Source organism: Drosophila eugracilis, unplaced genomic scaffold, assembly GCF_018153835.1.
Source record: "Drosophila eugracilis isolate 14026-0451.02 unplaced genomic scaffold, ASM1815383v1 contig_2154, whole genome shotgun sequence".
Taxonomy (NCBI): Eukaryota; Metazoa; Arthropoda; class Insecta; order Diptera; family Drosophilidae; genus Drosophila; species Drosophila eugracilis.
Window position 1 is genome coordinate 11306427 of NW_024573038.1, and position 22893 is coordinate 11329319.

A 22893-nucleotide genomic window follows, 5' to 3' on the forward strand; every position below is an offset into this window, starting at 1 on the left:
AGACTGACTGGCGACGTCCTGGCGAGCTGCGCTCTCTCTCTCTCACTCTGTCTCTTTTATTCTGTTTTTACAGTTAAAAAAATGATGTAGAATTTTAAGCTTATTAATAAGAAAGAAGTTTAAAAACTTTTGTAAAAGTCTATTTGCAGATATACTTAACGCGCCTCTTTTATGGCACTTCTTAATAAAGACTAAATCTAATCAAAATCGTGCTTAGCAATCAATCATTATCTTAGCTTAATCTGGGTTCATCGGTTATCGGAATTATATCGATATTTAAGGTGACCATGTAGTCAGCCTGCCAGACTTTGCAGTTTATTTACTTAAATAAGTTATTTTAATTTAATTCAAATAATATTATTTGATATTTTTTATAATTTTGCAATATAAATTCACTACCTTTTTTCTATGTGTATCTCGCTCTGGCCCTGGGTCCTAGGGTTCTCTTGTTGGTCTTGCACTCAAAGTTTGCGTTGTTTGGATTTTGTTATTTTAATGTTCACTGAGCAGTCCCTGAGCAGATGGGGCATGATGAGGGGGGTGGCGGAAGCCAGGATAATGGGAATTCGAGAGAGGAGAGGGGTGTGTATTCTCAGTCTCGTTTCCCGTGTGCTTTTTGAGGATTTCTTTCGTGTAATTGTTTTCGTTACGTTTGTTACGTTTGTTATGGGCACCAGGTCCACATGCACCTAAAATGTAGACGTAATTGTGCACTACGAAAAATCTTTGACGTAAAGATTAAATTTCTTGTCAAAATTATTACGTAAACATTTTAAAACAAAATTCGTAAGCACATTATTCTGAGTAAAGTGTTTATCAGATTTTTTAGCGTTAACTTTTTTAAGTATTAATGTTAAAATAAATCAAATGTTTAAATTCTTTAAAAAATTATTATTAATATTATATGTTATAATTATTATCTAGTTTAGAAAACAGAGAAGTTATGTCATATTAATGTTAAAAATCCTACATCCTATCTCTATCTTATTATATTAATCTGTGCGGTCTTTCATTGGCTTTTCTCTAATAAATAGCTTTTCAAATTTAAATATTTTATGCATAACGAAAAAGAATTGAAATAAAATATTTCAAATTACAATTACTAGGCTTACGCTCTCGCATCTTCAATGGCTTAATGCAACATTTTATTGAAGCTTTTGCCCAATTAAGTGTCTTGGTGTAGCCATAAAAACCATCCAACAAACCCGCGCCCATCAAAAGCCTACCCAGTTACCCCAACTCCCAAAATTTGTCTTTCATATTCCTCGCCCTCTCGAATTTCCCCAAAGCGAGTGAGAGAGAGAGAGAGACAATCAACTCACTCAATAGTCCGAAAAGCGAACTGAGGCCCATCCGCTGAGACCCCAAAAGAACCAGGTAATGTCAGAGCTTGCAGGAAAGCTCTCTCCTGGTCGGAGTACTCTCTCTCTCTCTCTCTCTCTTGTTTTTTGGCTAACTCTCCCACGCAGGAATTCAACACAGCTGGCTAGGAAACGTCAAAAAATGTGTGACAGGAGCTCCTCCATGCTGAAGAAGAGGCAGAAAAACGACCAGTTTGGCAGGTAGCAGAGGTCCTTTACTCTCTCTAGGGAGGCTGTCTATATGTGTGTGTGTGTAAGTGTATGGGGAGAAGAGTGAAAGAGGAGAGGTGCTAGTGTGAGTGAGGGCCCGACACGTTGTTGCATTCTCGCCTGCCAGAGAAAAAGCGCTCAAAAGCAGGCAACTGAAAATAACGGTTTGATTCCTTTTGGCTTGATAGTGCCAAATGCTTGCAGGGGATATTCAAATTCCTTCACTTTTGGTATCAGCTTGTGTTATCTAATGTTATTTTTGGGATTTTCCTAAGGGTTTTAAGGTTTTTAAAAGTAAATATGTAGGTTTAACGATTTTATTATGTGAATTTTAATGGTAAAGTCTTTGCTATGCCAAGATTCAGCTTTCTTTTTTCTCTTTTCCATCCATTTTAACCTAAGCAGTGTTTACTGGAAAACTTACAAATTGTTCTTAAAAATCTTAGATCGATTTTTAAGAATATTTTATTACTTAAAAGGCTTTGTTAACTATTCTTTACTAACAAGTTAGTTAATACATAGCAGCCTATATTAAGATATAACTTTACTAGCAACAAAGCCAAACACTTTTGATATATTACCCCGCAAGGGTATTTAAGTCACTTGGCATGAGTCTTTGGTTTTTGTTTTTTGTTTTTGTCTGTTTTTTGTTTGAAGGTTTCACCTGGTGTCGATGGAAATGTACACGTGCTATATGGTATGGGTATGGTATGGTCGAGGGAATCGTTAAGGAAGAGGGTGTAACCAGCAATGGGTGGTGGGGTGATGGTCTTCTGTGTGTGTGTGTGTGTCTGTGTGGTTTGGAGGAATGAAGAAGGCCAAACTAGACTGTCGTCATGATACTGCCACTTTGCCACCACACTACCACCCTTAATCCCCTCTCTCTTTCTTCTAGGACTTTCTAATTGAATTTCTTGTTTTGACCTGCAGTTGTGACCCTGTCTTATCAATTCTCCCATTGGGTATGTGTGTTGAATTATGTCATTCTAACTGCGTCATTGTGTCTGCTTGAGGTTATCGATTATTCCTTTTCAGTTATGACGAAACGCGTTTGTACGCTAGAAATTGCTTTAACTACCTTCACTATCCACCCCAACCACAATGGTTTTGCTTCCGTTTTGCAGAGAGAAAAATGATAAGAAAGATGATTTTCTAGATATAAATATTTGCTAAGAACTGGGTTGGGGAATTAAATCCCTGACCTTAGGGATTTTTTATATATATAATATAAAAATATTAATATTAATATAAATAGGCTCCCTTTCTTAGTATATTCTTTAAATTATTAAAACTTTATTATAATTTTTTAATATTATTTTAATATCGAGCTAATAAGATGACAATGATTTGGTTAAAATTTTCTTCGCGTGCTCATGACTTGCACAACTATGACGTCATTGTTAACCCCGGAGCTTTCACTATAGCCTAGTCCCCCGCGCCGCCACGCCCCCTTTTGCCAGCGCACTCCACTTTGATGAACGCCACCCAACCCATTTTCCAAGCCCTTTTTAGCAGCCTCCACGTCAAGTCAAGTCAACTTATTTCCATTTCCATTTGATGCTTGATGCGGATTTTCACCGACTAGTTTGAGAAAGTTTGTTTTTTTTTTCGAGAGCTTTTCAAGTGGCTTGCCCCGCCACTCCCCCTGGCCCTTATGCATTTCCAGTTGCTTGGCTCGTTGGGTTTTTATTATTGCGGCAGGAGATTTATATTTTTGTCATTGAAGTGATCTAATTAAAGTTTTCTGCGAGCCGAAAAATAATTCGCGCCGAAAAAAAGGGGTAAGGATAACGAAATTTGTGTTCAGCGAAAGTTAGAGGCGGGTCAGGCCAGGTTGGAGATGAAACTTGTTTTCGTTTCCGACCAAAAGTTGTTAAAAAGCCAAAAAAAAAAAAACAAAAAAAAAAGTAATTTATTTCAGTTTTACTGCCTTCAACTTGTCTTTGTGTTTGTGTGGCTATGCGGGTGTGGGTGTGTGTGTGTTAGCCTGCAAATGTAATGAGATGTTTTGACCCGCTAACTTGGTCCTTTCTTCTAACCCCTTCCTTTTAGCCTTGCGGATGCTGATTTGGTTTGAAGCCTTGGCCAAGTTCTCTTGGCATCGGCTGCTTGATAATCAGATTTTTCCACTTTCCCTTCTTCTTTGCTTCCTTCACAACGAAATGGGTTAAACTTTTGCTGTCGACTTGTTTGGGGGTTAAGTTTTTGCCATAGCCCACCCCCCAGTCAGGCTAATCAAAGTTGAAAATCAGTTTTGCTTGGATTACTAATACCTTTAAGGGAATGACAAATTTCCTGACTGTGGCTGGCATGATTTTTGGGATATCACAAATCGGATCATAAAATCCTTAGAAATTTATAGAGGGATTATGAAAAGGTTTACTAACTTTTTTTAAACACAGTAACTTCCTTACCTTCAACGAAAATTCATAAAAAATTTAGAAGTCTACGATATATGCTTTCTTTTGGTACAATTTATTTTGCAGAAGAACACAAATTATTCATTTTCACTTTTATATTTACAATATTACTCTGTTTTCCTCTTCTCTTTCTCAATCTTAGCTTAACTTCAGTTTGCATTTTAAATAATAGTCATATTTAATATGTATAAATCGAAGTAGAATCTAACTTATCTATATAATTGTTTCTTTCTCTCGTTAATTTTCAATGTAGATAACTTACAAAATCTGAAATACAATATCTTAACCAGCTAAAGTTAAGTTTTGTGCACTCCACTCGGTAATAGTTACAAATCTTATTACTTAGCATTAAATTTGTATTTATAATACACGTACAGTGGGTAAAAACATCTATACAAATATGCTTAGTTGTTTGCTTTTGAAAGACCTCAAAGTGGTATCGATAAACCAACGCAATATCCGTTTCAAGATCCCAAATTATTGTACCACATTTAGAATATCATTTCTTGTATATAACTATATATACGTAATATATATATAGATATATATATATATATATGTAAATATCAGCAATTATTCCAGTAAAGTCTCTATATAATATATATATGTTTTGGATTCGGTTTTACAATAGACTTAACGAACTCGAAGTCTGGGAAAAATTAGAGATTACAAAAGTTTACTAAGTTCTAATTGACAGACAGGTATGCATCAAAAGAAACTAATCGAAATAATCGGTTATCGAAATCTATCTATCTTTTCGCTTCTCAATAAATAACTTAAACGTATTACGAAACTTAAATAGAAATTGGTTTATCCAGTTTTGTCATGGGCGAGTCAAGCTCTAGCTATTTACAGTTTTCCTAACCAAAATCCAATCCTTATAATCCTCACTCCTCGCCCTCGTATCCCAGACACCATAGCTGGGACAGGGGCACAGCTGTGGACTAGCTACCAGCCACGCCCTCTTCCTTTCGCGGTCTCAGTATAAAGTTGAGATTGTAATTCGTATTCACCGCATAGTAGACATTTGCATTCTTCGGCATTACCAGTTCTTTGTCAGGTAAAACCTGCGCCAAGGTGAACCTATCCGGATCATCTTCCAGACCCAGCTTAAGCATAGCATTTCGAATCACCTGGGGTGTTCTCTCATTATTTCCCAGCATAATGCTCTTGTACAGCACAATCCCATCTAACTCAATGTTGTCCGTTTCATAGGTCACCCTGATGATATAGAAATCTGGAGCAGACTGAGGAGTTCCACTCGTTGGCTGCACTAGCTGGGCATTGATATGTGGTGACCCTCCATTGGTAGTACCATTTCCATGAGATTTCAGACCATTTCCCATGGACTGGGAATGTGTCAGTTTTCCAGACTGCCGACCGCCAGAGTTACTGGAATCCAATGACAAATTGGACACGCTACTCGAGGCGGACATTAGAGAGGCATGCTGATGATGGGCATCCCGATCCAAGGAGTTATGCCTGGAACTGGTGCTGCTATTTAGTTCGCAATAGAACTGCGATCCTGCTCCGCTGCTCGAATTGGAGTGTATGGAGTCAGTCTTCCGATGGCCCATAATAGAAGCCGTCGATGAGGCGGTCGTATTTGTTAAAGATGTATTTGTACTGGCCACCGATTTGCGGGGCGCTGGCGGTGGTGGTTCTAGTCGGCAACTCAACTCAAAGGCCTCTCGCTCATCAAACACCGGCATCGAGTTAAACCAATGATCGAAAAGTGCATCCGCCTGAAGATTATATGTATTGGCTGCTCCCTGGAGCAACTTTATCTGTGCCAGCACCTCGAACTCCTTCCTCTTTTTGTCGAAGTTTATCAGATTATTTTCGGTAAGATAATCCGGATTGGCCGTATGAATCATGGTCAGGTCGGTGAGGAAAGTACCCAGATAGGGTATCGTTCCGTGAGATGTTTGCGTTCCCAAATTCAGAATTAACTTCTGTAGATGCCTATCGCTCTGATCGCTACCCGGATCCGGATTCTTAGCTGTGCCTTCACGTTTCAGCACTTCCCGCAGTGTCCAAGCATTGTTATCCTCCGAGCAAATATTCGCCAGCTCCGTAAAGACTTCCATCTGGCAGGAAAGAAATCTTAATTAGGATTTGAAGGACGATGAGGATGCCAAAACTTACCCTTTCTTTAGGCAGTACTTCCCAGATCTTGGAGAGGCGGTATATGGAATTCGAATTAAGGGCCGAAATGATGGCCTTGAGTGAACTGAAGTTCTTGAGCATGCGCAGCTCCTGGGCAATGTCAATCCATCGGGAAATGTTAAGAGCGCGCTCCTAGTAGATGAAAATTCATAATTAATAAGATTAAGTCTAAGAAAAATTTTTAACTTAAACTACCAACCTGAGGTTTCAGGCGATCAATCAGTATGCTAGACACCACCCGAAAGAGCACCGCATTGAACTGATTGATGGTGGCCACCACAGTCTCTGATCCTCCACTATCCCTACGTGCCCACGTATGACCCAGACATTGGTGGGGAATCAGTCGCTTAAACAGTTCTGTATCCATACGGGTAAGCTGCTCGGCAAAATGTCTAACGGGTACGTGAGGGAAACGGAAGGCCTGCAGGAAATGGGTGGGTCCACGATAGATGGGCCCATGACCCATTGGTGCCAGATACAAGCCATTGAACTGATCCGTCAGGTCATACGATGAGCCATAGTGCGTGGGAATCATGAACTGTTGCATTTGCTGGGAGCCCGCTGCCGAAAGCCATGATAGACCATTGCTCTCTGAGACACCACCGCCGCCGCCGCCACCACCTCCTCCGCCATTACCATAGACAGACTGTCGGATGAGCCGCTCCAGACGATTTAGTACCTTGATATGCAGATCGGATCTTTTCAGTCGCTTGGTGGCAAAGGCCAAGATCTGTTGATAAAGATTTATAATCATTAAAATCTTATCTTAATAGAAAGTTAACTTAATCCCTACCTGCTGCAGGTTATCCTCATGCCAGTCCTCTGGGAATCCATCTAGCCAAACATGCAGCGCTGAGACTAGGGTTTTCTTGTGCTGCTCATGAATGGAGGCATGTGGATCATAGGCGGGATCCATAATCTGGCCATTCTCCTGCGCCTGATCCACCTCCTCCAGATGCTTCTCATGCAGAGCATCGTAGCGTTGCGTCAGCAGACTAAGCACCTGCTTGGGCGTGGAAAAGGTGCGATATGTAGACAGGAAGACGTTGATAAAAGTGGACTCCAGCTCTCCATCGTCAGTGGCCAAGGCCTCCACCAATCGAGCCAATGTGGCCGCCTTTACGAAGCGCACTCGCACTGTCTCCCACTCCAGATGGGAAATCTCATCGTCAGAGTCCTGTTAAGAGGGAAATTACAAAATTAATCATTTAAACTCATTTTTTATTTAACAAATGAATTCTCAGAAATTTTTAGTCATATTTAAAATTAAGAATTACTAATTGTAATTCGATTTTAAGAATGTCAAATGAAAGTTTCGTTGACCTTTAAGAAGAAAGTTTGTTTTTCTAACTTTAAGTGGCTGTACAAAACTAGTCAATCCGACTAAGTAATTGCTATTTGGTTTTACTCACATTACTGGCCGTGGGCGTGGGTCGGTGGTATCGCACCTTCTTCAGGTAAACGGTGAAAATTGCATTCTTCTCGTGCTCTTCGCCCCAAAGGCGCCACGTGGGCTGTAAAATAATGGAAAAAGAAAGTGGATTAGTCTAGCTGAAGGTGATTGGTTTTTTATTTTCCTTTAAGAGGTTGGTTTTTTTCTCAACTTTGTGGGGAAAATTTGTTAAATATACTTTATACTATAAATAGATTGGAAATATTTGCAAAAATTAATATTTAAAATCTATGTCAAAGTCAAAGATCAAGGCTAATTTATGGGCAATCGAATGTATCATAAGTCTAAATTTAGCTTTAGTTTCCGACGTATTTTTAATTTATTTCCCCTTAATACGAGTTCAACAATTTTTAAATATTCCCAATATAAACAATATGTCTTTCGATTTTCGCAAATTGTTTTGAATCTGAGAAATTTGTTTGTTTTTGGTGGAAACTCAATTGTCTGGCATTTCCATTTCCGTTTCGTGTGGCATCTTTGGCAATGTTAAGGCCCAAACAACATTTGTTCTTGTCTAGGCTTTGGTATTTTAATTGATACATAAATTCTTTGCTAATTTGTTGGATAGAACCGAACTAAATGTGTTTCAAAAGAGATGTGTATGTTTGGCCTAATTGGTAATGAAAAGTTTATATATGAGAAGAGAAATAAAAAATTACGCAATTTCAAATTTTTCATTAAAAAATTGCTATTAAAGTTTAAAGACAATATTTTCCTTACAAAAAGTTCAGCTTCACACGCATTTATTTATGTATTTATACCATTTCCCAAGGCCTCCCGGAAAATGCCTAACATATTTTCGCTTAATCAACGTCGAAGCATTAAAATTCTAATTAGAAAATCATGCAACTCACAAAAAGCCCAAGCTTTACAAAATACCTTTTGTGTTTATGTAAAAACTATGTAAATACCGCACACACACACACACAGAGAGAAGGGGCCGCATAAGTATTTCAATTGAAATTTACTCGCAGCAATGCCAAAAGCGTGAAAAAGCATTAAACGAGAAGTGAATGAATAAATGAGTAGCAACAAGCAACAAGCAACAAACAACAAGCAGAAAGCAGCAAGGGAAAGGCACGCAAAGTTCGGTTGTAAGTGTGGCGCCTCCCAATAATAAACAGCAACAAAAGTTACAACAATACCGTGGATTAACAGAAGTAGCTATTAAAAGATTTACCCTGCAGAGAGAGAAAATTATATTGAAAGTACTTAAAAGTTAAGGGGATTAAAGATCGGTTAAGGCATATATATTTCATATGGTTTTATGGCATGGCAAACAAAGCCTATCATCATATTTTTATGAGTATTTTTAATCTACTTTACTTTAACATTCTTATCTACACATCCAACATAAATCCCAAAAAAATTCCCAAATACTACCCTAAAAAGTCCTAATTTTTTCCTCTCTGCAGGGCCATAACAGTAATAACAACATCCAGCTGACTGACCCCAAATGAGAATCCGAAAAGGAATGCAAAAACATAAACATGATTCGATGGCAATAGGCGGAAAAGGGGGGGGGCGTGTTTGTTCACACACGTACATGGGGTCATCCATCCTAGACAGACAGACACGAATCTCATGTTGATCCAATTAATTGCCCGCATGCGCTTTGATTACAACAAACAAAGGCGTACCAAATTGCTCGAATGTTTAGTTCACTTCGCCAGCATTTCGTAAATTGTTTTTATTAAAGTACTTTAATATTTCGTAAAAACATGGAACTACAAAACGAGCACACACTTTATTTTGTTTTTTTTTTTCTCAAAGCGTTAAGTGGCAGCCAAGAGAGAGGGCAATTTGTTGTTATTTTTTCGGGGTAATTGTGCATAAAAATGTGTTGTTGGTTTTTGTTTTTAAGATGAATCTGGAAACAGCTGAAATATTTCCAAATGGCCTTGCAAAAATAGAAGACACGATGTGGCAATGTAAGGGCACACCAAATGGGGTAATCTGCATTTTACTAGATAATTATTTAGTTCCACTACTTAACAGAATTCAATAACAGCTGTTAATGTTATGCTTGTAAAATATCCCAAAAAAAATGTATGAAACAAAATTGCAATTGTTTTTCTCTAATTGCGGCATCCTCAAGCTTAATTGCTGCCTCTCTGTTTTATTTTTCGGCTGGCTGATTTACACACACTTCCCCTTCCCCAATTCATTAAGCATATATATACCATATATATACATATATTATATATACAATGTGAAGGCAACATTTAATCAATTCCGATTCACGATCATCGACGCCGCCGGCGAAATTTCCTTAGCGGCATCTGCCAAAAACTTTTCGCCGCTGTTCTTGATTCGCATTGTGGAATATAGGAGGTAAACCTATGTACATATAGATGGCCTATACGTATTTATTTAATTTATTTGTTATTTATTTGGCATTTTTGGTTGTTGTTTTTGTTTTATTTTGGATGCCTTATACGCTCTGTTTTGTTCATTTGCCGGGATCATTCCGTTTTCGCTGTTTAATTAATGACGCATTATGGCAGCTCAGTTCAATTTCCCATTTGCGTCAAAAAAAAAAAAACTTAAGGAAATACTAGTACGGCTACTTAAAAATGATTTAAAGGCATGTATTTGGGTGGTAAATCAAGTTTTAATGGACATTGATTTATTGGCTGCAAGTTAGATTTTTAAAGTAATTTTTAATAATATTTTCCGAAAAGGAAAATTCTTATTTAAAGACTTTTTCTATATTTAAATTTAATTTAAAAACCCCAACTAAACATTGTTAGAGCGCCAATTTCATTCACTCACTTCCGCCTGCGAATCTCAATAGTCTATTATTATCACTAAGTTCAAGTTCACAGACAATTAAGTGATATGTTTGGCTATCAAACGATTGACTTGCCTCGTTCGTACCTAAACTTGTATTCCACTTAAGTTTAAATAATATTAATTGTTAGCTATTTATTATGTTCAAGAAAAATATCTTAATTTGCGACAATTTTCTCATTGCATGAAGTGGGGGCTGGTCATCGGCAAATGACCAAATGCCACAGCAATTTGGCTTCAATTAGTAGTCTATTGCCATACCTCAGCGCCTTAAATTCTTGCATGCAATTCGAGCAATTAATTAGTGTCAATTAGGCAATCAATTGGGTAAACATAATTAAGCCGGATGTGACTCAGGTATCTGTAACTCAACTCAGTTTTCTCACAAAGCGAGAGAGCAGCAAAAGTGGCAGTGTTGGGAGTGGGAAATGAATAATATTTAAAGGCACATTTTGCTAGTCATTTTTTTTTTCGATTTAGTAAACCAGATGCTTACTCGGCTTTTGTAATTATAAAATAAAAAGGTGATGTTTTTTTGGTTTTGACAGTGTCTCAAAAATAAATCTTAAAGTCTAAAAAAAATGCTTAAAAATTCCCAAAATAATACATATTTTCAGAATCCTTAAATTTACCTTTGTGTAGGTATAGTTTTTGGCGTGCAGGTCCTTGGTTTTCTTTGAGAGATTCCTTAAAGTGGCTCCCGTGCAGGCACAAAGGTACTTCAAACTGGCCACCACCTTTCTTTCCGCATTGAGAACCGCTGATGAAACATCCAGATCATCATATGAATGATATGAGCTATTCCTACGCGGCTTGGCAGATGCGGATCGTGAACGCTGCTGCTGAGATTCCTTATGCTTTTGGCACACTAGAGTTGGTTCGGCAGGGGTAAAGGACTTTTTCCTTTGTCTTGGACAAGTGTTATGATGGTATTGCCTCTTGGAATCCTTAGAATCCTGCTGCTGCTGCTGCTGCTTTTGATGATAGGCACAGGACTGACTGGTGGTGTTGTTGTTCACCTGCCGCCAGGCACTACCAAAGTCCGTGTCATCCAATGGAGGCATTAGGGCGCGATTATATCCTGTCAGATCCTGCAGCTGATAGGCGCAGGTGTGACTCTTGATCAAAGCTGGCTTCTGCTGGTGCTTTTGGCTATGCGGGCATTTGCAGTTGGCGCGACTTGTGAAATTCTGCAAGTTGTTTTTTTTTCGGGGATTTTCTATTTAAGTTTTCTTTCATAGTTATTGGTAAGGGGTGTTAAACTCTCAAGAGATTGCTTTGTACTTGATCTTGGGTAACGGGCTGCGGTTCATTGATTGACTGCGACCCTCAACCCACTTGAGTTGTCTTCTCAGTTCGTTCACAGAGCCCCTGACCTTGGCTACGCTTTGACTCAACTCGCATTGTTCAGCTGTATTTGATGTTTATGAGCTACTCACAACCAAAAAAAAAAATAACATCAAATACCCAAAAATAGACAAAAAAAAAAAAACACACACACAATCCAGCAAACAAACAAGCGAAAAGTGTATTTTTGACAAGCGACTTTGTACTTCAAGTGGCGCTCACTACTCCTCACTCACTCATCTCTCCTCTATATTCGGCTAAATGGGAAGTCTCTAACCCCTCCAACCCCTTTTAAGGGGCATCTTTGTTTTGAACAATTTTTCTATTGTCTTAGGCGCGTTGCTCATCGCGGCCTGTAATCGTAAACAACATCCCAAGTATGATCATTCAGGCCCCCCCAATTCGGGATGTGTTTAACTTTTACCAGGAAGTTATTACGGCCAACTAGATTGTTGTTTCTGAGGCCTTAGTATTTCACGCCTATTGACAGCTGCGCACAGGTTGCGCCAAGGAAATGTTCATCCGAAAAAATACTCTAACAAAGGAAAGCAAACGGGAAAACTATCTATCAATTAATAGGAAGAGGAAAAATCAAAATCAAGTTAGAATTTTTCAAGTTTAATTTCAGTTTTTTTTTAGTCTGAAATATACTATTAATATTATCTCCAACTTTCTCTCTATTAAGAGTATTCCCCATTCGTTTTAGCCAAATGAAACTCTGAAATATTTTGCCTAGATAAATATTTTCTTGTCTCTGGTCTGGAAACTGCGTTGCGCTTTCCTTTTCTCCATCAGTTTTATGGCATTTACCTCGCCTCGGAGATGAACACTGGCCCAGCCCATTTCATGTTCAGTTTTAGCCATAAATTCAGGCCAACTCCGGCTATTTTGCAGTCTTGCTCAATTACACATCCCGGCTCGGCCGGCCTCATTTGCCAATTACATAACTCGTTTCTGGCCAAAAAAAACAGAAAATTCGTGCGAAGAGAAATGTCATTTGGTTTTGGACGCTCTTTGAGTCAGCTAATCTCGGTTAGGAAAACTAACAACACGACATTATTCCAGCTAGAGGTCAGTGGTTGGCATTCGTGCGTGAGGAAAGGAGAAAAAGGTCGGGTCCAGAGGTCTCGGATATGGAACGTGCCTCGCGTGGTTAAGTATGATATGTGATGCCTTGAAATGAAATTACCAAGAAAATGCATTGAAAACGAAACAATCAAATACGCATCACGAAAATTAAATCGAGCACAATCAAATATAATATTAATTCGAATGCGGCACGATAATTGAGGCACGTCCGTCTGGCATGCGTCATTCTTGTTTATAGGAAGAAGGTCTAGGATTTTCTTTCCGTAGCAAAGCCATAAACTAGATGCAATCTTAACGAAGCTCTCAAGTCGAGCAAGAATTATGAAGATGTAAATTGTGGATAGAAAATTTATTAAATGCATTACTGGTGTGCACTGAAGCATGGTCAGCAGGAAGTTAAAATTATAATTATATTTCCAAAGCAGAAAATTCTGTTTAAAATTGTTTAAAATAAGTTAACAAATATTTTTATTGCATTTTTCAAACATAAAACCCTTTAAAGGAGTAAGAAAACGACTAAAACTACTTCCCATTCTCTCTGATAATCTAAAATCTTTAAGAAAACCTTCAATAATCATATTTTCCCACCATAAAACTCCAAGTTTTTCCACAGCTAAACATGTTTTACTTCCATAAACAACAATTACCCTGAAGATTGCATATTAATTATTGTTAAATAAATAAAAAAAAAACCCACTGAACCCAAGAACCCACTGATAAGATTTATATATATACATATATATACACCATAAATATAACAAAACTTCTTCTAGCTGAACTTTGAGCTCAGAATTGATTAGAATAAATCCTTCAAAGCTACAGAACCAGCAACCCAGACCCACATATGCAATTGTTTGGCTTGAGATGCCTTCGTTTCTAATCAATATGCACATATATTGCACTCGATTCGTACCGAACACTCACCCATTTCATTCACGATTATTATTACAACGAATGCCAAAATGAAATCGAGAGAATCGGAACACGACTCTTGGGAGGAAACGTCGATTTGCATACGTTTCAGCTTTTTTTTTTACCTTTTCGAATGATTCACCAGAAAATACCCAGCCCATTCTGGGTGGGGAAAAATATAACAGCGGCAGAAATAAAGCTCATTAAGTAATGAAATATTATAGTATTATAATGCCAGCCAGCCGACGGGGCAAATTGTCAAACATATTCGTGTTTGTCTATACAAGCTGGCTTAATTATAAAAAAATAACATCCAAGTATGATGGGGAAGGCGGCGGCTGCTGATTGTTACGGCCCACATCATCTGTCTATATATAGAGCAGGTGACCTTTCCTCCTCCAGAAAAGCAGAAAACCGAGTGGGTGGCGATTTCTGCCGATGGGGGGGATTTCTTTCAATTACAGATCTTTTGCAAAAATAGAACAGAAACCAAAACAAAAGAGATTCTAACAACAACAACAACATCAAAGCAGATTTGCATTTGCATTTTTGGGTTGGATTTATCAACAAACAGGGAACACAGATGAGGTCAAATATTTTTCAAAGATTGAAAGATTTTTAAAGAAAATTTTAAATATATTTATCAATTTAACATTTAAAAAGCTTAAGGCGAGTTTCTTAGTAAACCAATTTTATTTACTTATAAAATCTAACTCATTAAAACTTTATTCCAAGTAATTTGCTATTTTTTTTACAAATAAAATCAAGCTGTTTTGAATTTTTTATAAAATTTAACATTAATATTGACCACAATTGTAGGCAGAAATATCTATTTTTACAACGTCGACCCCTGGCACGAGTTTTGTGAATTGCAACAGCCACAGAAGCAGCAGTGGCAAAAAAGATAAAATAAAAAAAAATACAATAAAACAACGCAAAACAAAATTGAAAACGTCAAAGAAAAAAGAGACTGAAACTAAACACCGCTCTCCCCTGTGAAATCCCTATATGACTATCTGACTGGCTGACTGACTGACTGCCTGGCTAAATGACTCTGACTGACTGTCAGTTACATGTGACTGCATCCGACGCACTCAGCCTGACAACATTTGTTGCTCCCTCTCGGTGCACGCAAAAAAATAAAGATCTTTTTGTTTCATTAATAGTTCCACTGACATACAGCAATAAACATTTTACAACATTTTAAAGAAGAAATAAATAAACAAGAAAAACTTAAGCAACTTAACAGAAACATATTTTCTTTAAAAGGAAAACTATATTACATCACATAACATCTCCATTGAAGTTTTCACTATAATTGCCCAATTAATAACCACATCCTGTTTTGATATTTCTTTTCAATTTTTCAACAATCATTATATCCGTTTAATCTTTTCTTTTTGTGTATTTATCAGTATCTAGCATTCAGTATTTGTCCCGCTCTTTGGGCTATTATCAAACCACATCCGTCGACCGGCTGAGAGATGATGATGATGTATGTAGAAACAATACGAAAACATATCAACTTGAACTAAAGCTTGAGCCAGTGAACATAGCCCTGCTAGCCACGTAAATTATTTTTATGCATTCCCCCCGATCATTTGCCAACGTGGAGAGGAAGAGGGCGGAACTTTTGTTTTGCATACAATGGGGACCTGATAAATGTTTGAAGGGGCTCGCTCTCCACCACATAAATGGATGATAAAGGAAAACAGAAATAAAATTGGGACTGCAAATGAAATTATATACATACATATATACACATGACCTGTTCTCAAATGATTCATTTTGAAATGCATAAATTTTTGGAAATAATTCCCTTTGTTTCTTATTTCAAATATGGAAAGATAAAGCAAACTACACTTCTGTATTATTCATCGTTGTTTTTTCCCCAAGCATACATATCTCTGTGCTAGTTAATTAGCATGAATATTTAAAACCAACACTGCTTAACCAGCTCTCTCAATTCCCATGTGAATCATTTATAACTTATTGGAATATAACTCTTTATCGATTCCTAGTCCTTTCCCCATAAACGTATTTTATTTCTGGACTCCGCTAAGGCGTAAAGTTTCCAATCCATTGCTTTTTTACACATAATCGTTGTTGACATTTCTCTGTGATTCGATACCAAGACACTACAGTAATCCCTCCTTAAACGTAACAAGACCAAATACAAAGCAACTCAGCTTGAGGGTTGGGAATATTTAAGACTTAAAAAAGGTGCGCACTATTCATAATTTTTTAAGTTGTTTACTTAGGGTCAACAGTAATGAATAAAGATAAAACCAGTACAATGTCATTTAATCTTATCTTTAGTTTTAAACTCAGAATCCATCAATTAAATATCGAAAACCAAATATTTGTTTTAGATATATTGTTAGCTAATACTTTTCGATGATTCAACAACCGAGTGACCACTGTAGTTACGGGAGAAAAACTAATAAATCTTAAGTGCGCTCCTTTTTATCTGCCTTGATGGATTGCAAAGCTTTTTTCTTTTACCATTTGAGATTGGCTTTTGTTCCTTGAGAAATGTTGCTGAGATTTCCGGTTATCCGTTATCCTCTTCTCTTCTATCTGCTTTAATTTACACCTCTCCTTTAATGGACTATGGTATATATTTTATTTTTACACACAAGTGCAGTTCAATGGATGTTGTGGGTGATGGTGGTGGTGATGGTGTATGGCAAGTAAAATCGATATTCCTGCTGCTCTTTTTTCTGTTTTTGCTTTGAGCTTCTGTGGGTTTCTGTCCGCTATACCGTTGTTCAGCTTCCTGGGAACGCCGATGAGTCAACGGGACATAGAGCAGCACACACCCAGGAGCAAAAGAGGTGGGGGGGAGTATTTGTAGTATTTGTTCACTAGTTAGTGGTGAATCCTTGGTCCGCGTTGAAGGGTTCGTTGCACTACGTCCTATGCGTCTGCTTTGCAATCTTCCTTTTGCTCTCGTGCTTTAGCACGCCTTTCTTTATGTATTATTTATTTTCACTTTTATCTCTCTTTTGCTTTTCCTTTTGCCTATTGCAGCACACGCGTAAACAGCGATTTTCGGGATATCGCTTGCATTTTCATTCGTTTCGTTGAAAATCTCAAACATGAGATATCCATATAATTACAAAAACATTATACAAAATTCACATTCGGGGGTTTCTCCAATTGGTAGAAAGGGTGTCGGGAGGGCGCAGAGCGTAAAACGCGCGCGAGACACACACACACACATTTACAGGGCTCTCAAGGTAGAGAGACACGCGACCAACAACCGCCGCCAACAACAGTCGAAGACGAACTCTGCCCGCTTAGAACAAAACGACCGCCCGAAACCCCATCGCTTGGATCCAGCTCACTCTCTCATTCTCTTTCTGTCGCTTATCGACTCTCTCCCAATAAGAACGTAAGCATTTGCGGGGGTTGTTCTCACGCGACGGATGTAACTGTAGCATCCTCATGATGCGCTCTCTGAACTCTGCTCGCTCTCTTTTTGCATTCTCTCATGTATTCCAGTATAGAACCGTGAGAAATTCTAACACCCACTATGGATTTACACCTTTTTACAGGGTATATTGTTTCAAGGTACATACAAATTTATGTGCATTTATAATTAAAATCTATTAATAAATATTTGAAATAGGAAAAAGTATGTAAACTTAGGATATGTTACATTTTACAATCGATTTTATAGAAAATTATTTAAGTTTAAATTGAGTCGTGAAATCTTGATTACTTAATAATTGTTTATATATAAAAAAAAAGGTTTAAGAAAACTTACTTTTATATATTCTACGACTAATTAGTGTTCCGCCCGAAACAAATACGAAGAAAAAAAATTGCTCGGTATCTCACAGTCGTTACAGCACACCTACAAGATTCTAACTTGTTCCGAACATTCTCGCTCTGTTTATGTTTTTTCTGATGGGCAATTGACTGGGTTGTTTGTTTCCCATCAGAACTCTCTCACCTTCTCTCTCAGGCAGTAATGTTTAGTATTTTTTCAGTATTTTTTGGGGCAACTTCACACTGACCCCCACAATAGCATTTGTTTTCATTATCTCTACGCATTTATCAATGGAATTTATGAGCCTCTTAAAACTTTAAGACCTGCCGTGTTTTTTTTTTTTTTGATTAATGCCAAAGAAGAAATTTGAATAATTTTCCTAGTTGTTTTGTTTGACTTTTTGGGCTATAATTTGGTTAGCCGGCCAAACATGTGAACTGAAATGACATAATTATGGAAATGGGAATACCTGAATGTTGTCTGGTATTTGGTAACGATATAAAGAAAGCTGGCGGGGAAATCAATAAGCACAAATATTAATAAAACGTGCATTTACGTAAGCGCCAATCAAACGATGTCTGTTGTTTTGTTTGTTGCATGTGGTCGTTGGATAAACATTGGAACCCCAAAGCACGTCAATTGATCAATTAGCAAATGCAACCAGAGAAGAGGAAAAAGGGCGGTGATGCTGATGACGAATGTTGCATAAACCACAAAAATGAGATCTCATAGTGATGATGTCAAAATACTATCACTACTCACAACATCCTTAAAATACTTCATTCATAAATTAATTCATTCATAACTTGCGACATTTTACGAACTAGTACGTTTTATTACTAATCTCAAAAAACTAGGAAATTAAAATAAATCACGAGAAATATAATCTTAAAATGTCTCATACATAGCACCAGAAATGAGTTACTTTTCCAAAAAGTTTAGTCATAAAGCGTCATTTAGTTCACTTGAAAACGAAATCTTAAAAAATAAAATACCTTATAAATATTTATTTTAAAACTGTTCGTAATATTGTAGTATGTTTATAATTTCGGAATATATCTTATAAATAAATTGGATATTTCAAAAGCCGGTTTATAACAATTTTATAGCCATTAAGGCCACAATTTCTGGTTCACATTGATTTGGTCTACCAAATATTTAACCAAGTAATTAGCAGATTTGGGCAAAAGCTTCCAAAAAGTTCAGCGCTGCTCAGCGAGATACTTTCAAAAATGACTTTCTATGCATTTCCCTGTTACTTTCTACGCTAACTATATAGTATGTATATATAATGTTTATATATAATGGGTTTAGCTACTCACCAAACTATCGGCCACATTTTGACTCATTATATTCCGCAGCGTTGACGATGGCCAGATGCTGCAATTACTTCAAAATGCTGCGTGCTGCTTGAAATCTGGTGCGATGCAATTGCCGTTGGTGGTGAAGTGGTTGATGATAGTAGCGATGATGACTGGTGGTATCTATTGGATACGGGCATTTTGGCTTGGCACAGCTAACGACGAACAAAGACTCGAACACACTTGGACACGTGTAACGCGTTTACTTATTTATTTTTTTGTTATTTTATTTGGGTTGTGCAATTCGCTTGGACAAGCGGATGTGTATCTGCAAGATACGCGACCAAACTTGCAATCGTATCGACACAAATTTCAAGTTTTCTTTTCCATTTTGTTACCAAACTGCAAGAAAGCGACCAAACATTCGGGTGAAAACTATTTTAGCTTTATGGAAAGTACAACAACGGCAGCAGCAGCCCCGTAAATGAAACGGTCAATAAAAAATACAAAAAAAATCAGTTAAAAGTGAACCAAAACCGAACGCACAACACACATTGTTGGCATTCCAGAGGCTTAGAAGCCAAGACCGCGGAGACCAAGCGCTAGCGACCGCCCAGCAACAACTAACCCGCTGTGGAGCAGCAGAGCCACCGGAATAAAAATGAATCCGGCTTGAACGTGGCGCGCAACTGATTTACGATATTCGCTTCAGAGCTACAGTGGGACGCGTTGTGAAAATACTGGCAACGAATTTTCCTTTGATTTTTGTATCGTTTTTATAAATTTCCCGTGACTTTACTGCAGGATAGTTAATTCTTTAGCACTTTATGATATTATCATAGACAAGATCAGTAAATACAGTAAGAGAAAATAAATCCGAAAGTATTTCCTATTTTCTCTAGAATATATTCTGCATACCCCACTGTGCCAATCCACCCAAGTGACATCGGCTATGAAGTTGACAGCACCTAATGATGGATTTCTTTTTTACGACTCGTAATCGCTGTTACGATGGAAAGAGCAGGGCAAAAGATAGCGGCTTGCCGCAAAATATTTTAGCTAGCGCAAAGCAGAAATAACATTAATGAAAGTTTTTTTTAGCACAGCCGTTGGTTTTTTTTTTTTGCTAGTTTATGCTTCTACCTGTATGCCTTTGTATGAGTATGTGTTCTGAATAGTTCACTGAGACGCACCTGAAAAAATGCGGAAAATGTTTGGCCAGACAATACCTTGCCGAAGAAGGGAAAACAAAACAAAACAAACGAAGAACAGGTAGACGAATATCGTTAACATTTAGGGGCTTGCCAAAACGTAGAAAGATACAAAATCTGAGAGAATTTTTTGGGCAGAACCTAAAATCAGATGTTTTTGAGTTTTGAGGAGAGAAAACATATTTATCAGCAGCGAATTTCGTAAGCTGTGTTTTTTGTTTATTAAGTTCTAAATTATTTTGAAAATATTCTTGATTAAAGTACAAATTCTGCTTAATCAAGCAAAGATAGGAAATGAGTTTTATTCTAGCTAATTTCTAAGTTTAATATAATTTATAAACTCATAATGTAGTATAAAATAAATTCTCCCTAAACAAGTAAGTTATTTCCACAAAAATTCACCTACTTGACTATTATACATTTTTTCCAACGGTTTCTAAAATAAAGTACATTTGGGTAGCCCATTAATATGCTCAATTTAAAAGCTTTAATAACTTTTTTAAAAGAGATCTAAAGATTCACATTTCAGTGTCATTAGGGGCAAGTCTGTTTGGTCAAAAACCAAACAAAACTTGAACAATCATCAACCTTGATTACCTTGAGCTGTGAGTGACCCTTCTCAAAGCCCCATAGCAAGAAGAAGAAGATGAGATGCACAGAAAGAAATACTTTGTACTATAACATTTTCATGATATAAAAGACGCAAAGAAATGTACTTATTATAAAGAAAGGATAAATCATAAAGCTGAATAATTTTTATGAAAATTAGCTTTAATTAATTAAGCTAAAATATTTCTGGCTGTGCATTTTTATTGCCAAGTTCAGCTCTTAATTATAAGTTGCGGATCCCTACATCTGCTATCTCCCCATTGTAAGTTCTTAGAACTATAAGACATCATCAATTCATTAGCAATTTAAATTTAAAACAAAAGTTTAAACAAGCTGCTCGACGTCAGCATTTCGCTCACTTTTGTTCTCTCCTCTTGACGAGCTTTATTTTTGCGAAACTGCTGGCTGTTTTTTATTTTTCATTTCGCCTTTTTTTTCGTATCTTACACCTCCACACAGCTGAGCTTGAATCCATAAACGATATAAGAATATCTATATATGTTTATATATATATTCCAGAACAGTGATATATGGGCTAACTGTTTGTTGTTGCTGGGCTTTATTGACAAATGGAAATTGGGAATCGGTTGGCATTCATTTTTTGGCCTGGCTTAAACTAAATCAACTCTCTCCCACTCTCTTTTTTGTTGTTTCTCTCTTTTTGCTCTCCATGCCTTGCTCTCGCTCTTACGATTGCAATCATGATCTCACTCTGCTGTAGTTCTCAGTGTTCTGCCTTACGATATCAAATTGCTTTATTAGCCCAAAAAAAAAAGGCGAAAACGTAGTCTTTTTAATTCTTAGTTTTTGTCTTTTCTTCCCATTTCTGTTCGATTCCCATTTCTGTGATTTCTTCTTTGTCACTTTAACACTCGTTTCGAACGTGTTTTTCGGCGGTAACACGCAAGCAGTTCTATAAAATGATAGCTTTTGATATCAATTTATCTTGAGATGGATTTGTCATGTTGCTAAAACTTTATTATGTTGTTAAGGTAGAGGAAAATTCCATAAACTATAAAGATTTTTTGTAAGAATCTGATTAGTTTTTGTAGTGTTTAGTGATTATATTTTGGATGATATATCCCTTTTTGCTTTTTTTAGGTTTTAACTTTTCACCACTTGGCCAACGATCGTTAACTTCCATTGATTTTTCCCCGACAACTTCACAGTTTTCTAGTTAATTTTTATACATATTATTTAGTTGGCTATCTCTTGGGCCAACAACTCGAAAAAAACACGTTGCAATTGGCAACTGGTTTACAGCTATGCAACGGCAAACTCACACACTCGCGGCTACATCTTTATGTACACACACTCACACACTGGCAAGCGTCTAGGTAGACACAAACACGAAAGCAAACAAATGTTGCAGGTGTGTAAATGCCAATTTTTCACTATATATAGGCTTGTTTTTTTTGTTTAAATTTTTACATTTATATTTTCATGTAATTTGCGCAATTAATTGTAATTATTTGATTGGGTTTTTTCCTTTCGATAAGCAAAAAGAAGCAGGGATTTGGTTGTTATACCTTTTCGATTTTCATGCTGCTTGATTATACATTTTTGTTGTTGCCACTTTTGTGCACTTTTTTTTCACACACAAACTCGAAACAGAAAATGCCATTAATGATACTATGTTGTTGTTGTTGTTGTTGTCTTGAGCACTTGGAAATTTTCGTTACGCTTTGGCAGACATTACGAGCCACGCTCCGGATCCGCGACCCCCAATCCACATCCGCAATCCGCGAGCAGCGCGATATGATGGCTATATCTAAAGGTATATGGCTGTCGAGCGGTTTTTTTTGGGACTACACTGGGATCGGAACTCGGACTCGTCTATCTTTGGTTACACGTACTTTGCGACTGAGGTGAGCGAAACTGCCGAACTCACAACTGAAGCTGGTCTGGTCCCGTCTTTTGGCCAGGCCAAGAGCCTCTCTGACTCTCTCTCTCGCCCAACTGTTGTTAACAAAGGCAGGTGGGAGAGAGCAACTGCAGCAGAGAGACAGACACCGAGCGGATGCCAATCGTGGTAGCTCTGATTTTTTTGACCAAACGATCTACCTGGGTGGAACAGCACCACAGCAGAGCCATGGTAAAACGAGCTAGCGAATATCGTAAGGGTTCAAGCCATGCTGGGTAGAGGTGTTCTAGAATCTTTGAGCTACTAGAAGATTTTGTTTTTTCAAAATCTGTTTTAGAATTTCTATTAGTTTGCCTTTTTCTGTGCTTTTCTACAA

The 22893-nt window shown here is 37.4% G+C and overlaps 1 protein-coding gene across 3 annotated transcripts; it reads right to left on the minus strand.

The window, feature by feature from the left end:
* Nucleotides 1-3994: 3994 nt before the first annotated feature.
* On the minus strand, nucleotides 3995-22532 carry LOC108105983 (ral guanine nucleotide dissociation stimulator-like 1). 3 transcript variants are annotated; one of them, XM_017212812.1, is made up of 7 exons: nucleotides 16260-17582; nucleotides 11039-11596; nucleotides 7573-7674; nucleotides 6954-7337; nucleotides 6360-6890; nucleotides 6140-6292; nucleotides 3995-6081 (listed from the first exon to the last, which is right to left on the minus strand). In XM_017212812.1, the coding sequence occupies exons 1-7, from the start codon at nucleotides 16260-16262 to the stop codon at nucleotides 4936-4938; spliced, it is 2877 nt and encodes a 958-aa protein (XP_017068301.1). In that variant the 5' UTR covers nucleotides 16263-17582; the 3' UTR covers nucleotides 3995-4935. The 3 variants fall into 3 exon arrangements, with proteins under 3 accessions (XP_017068301.1, XP_017068302.1, XP_017068303.1); XM_017212813.1 differs by lacking the exons at nucleotides 11039-11596; nucleotides 16260-17582 and adding exons at nucleotides 18855-19235; nucleotides 22183-22532 and having other exon boundaries at nucleotides 3996-6081; XM_017212814.2 differs by lacking the exons at nucleotides 11039-11596; nucleotides 16260-17582 and adding an exon at nucleotides 18855-21797 and having other exon boundaries at nucleotides 3996-6081.
* Between the last annotated feature and the right edge of the window lie 361 nt (nucleotides 22533-22893).

What these genes read in the sequence shown, in the direction of transcription:
- LOC108105983 (XM_017212812.1), bottom strand. An exon ending in AAAACTATACCTACACAAAG is followed by an intron (nt 7,675 to 11,038) that starts GTAAATTTAAGG and finishes ATTATTTTACAG; the next exon opens with CCCACGTGGCGCCTTTGGGG. An exon ending in AAGTACTGCCTAAAGAAAGG is followed by an intron (nt 6,082 to 6,139) that starts GTAAGTTTTGGC and finishes CTTTCCTGCCAG; the next exon opens with ATGGAAGTCTTTACGGAGCT.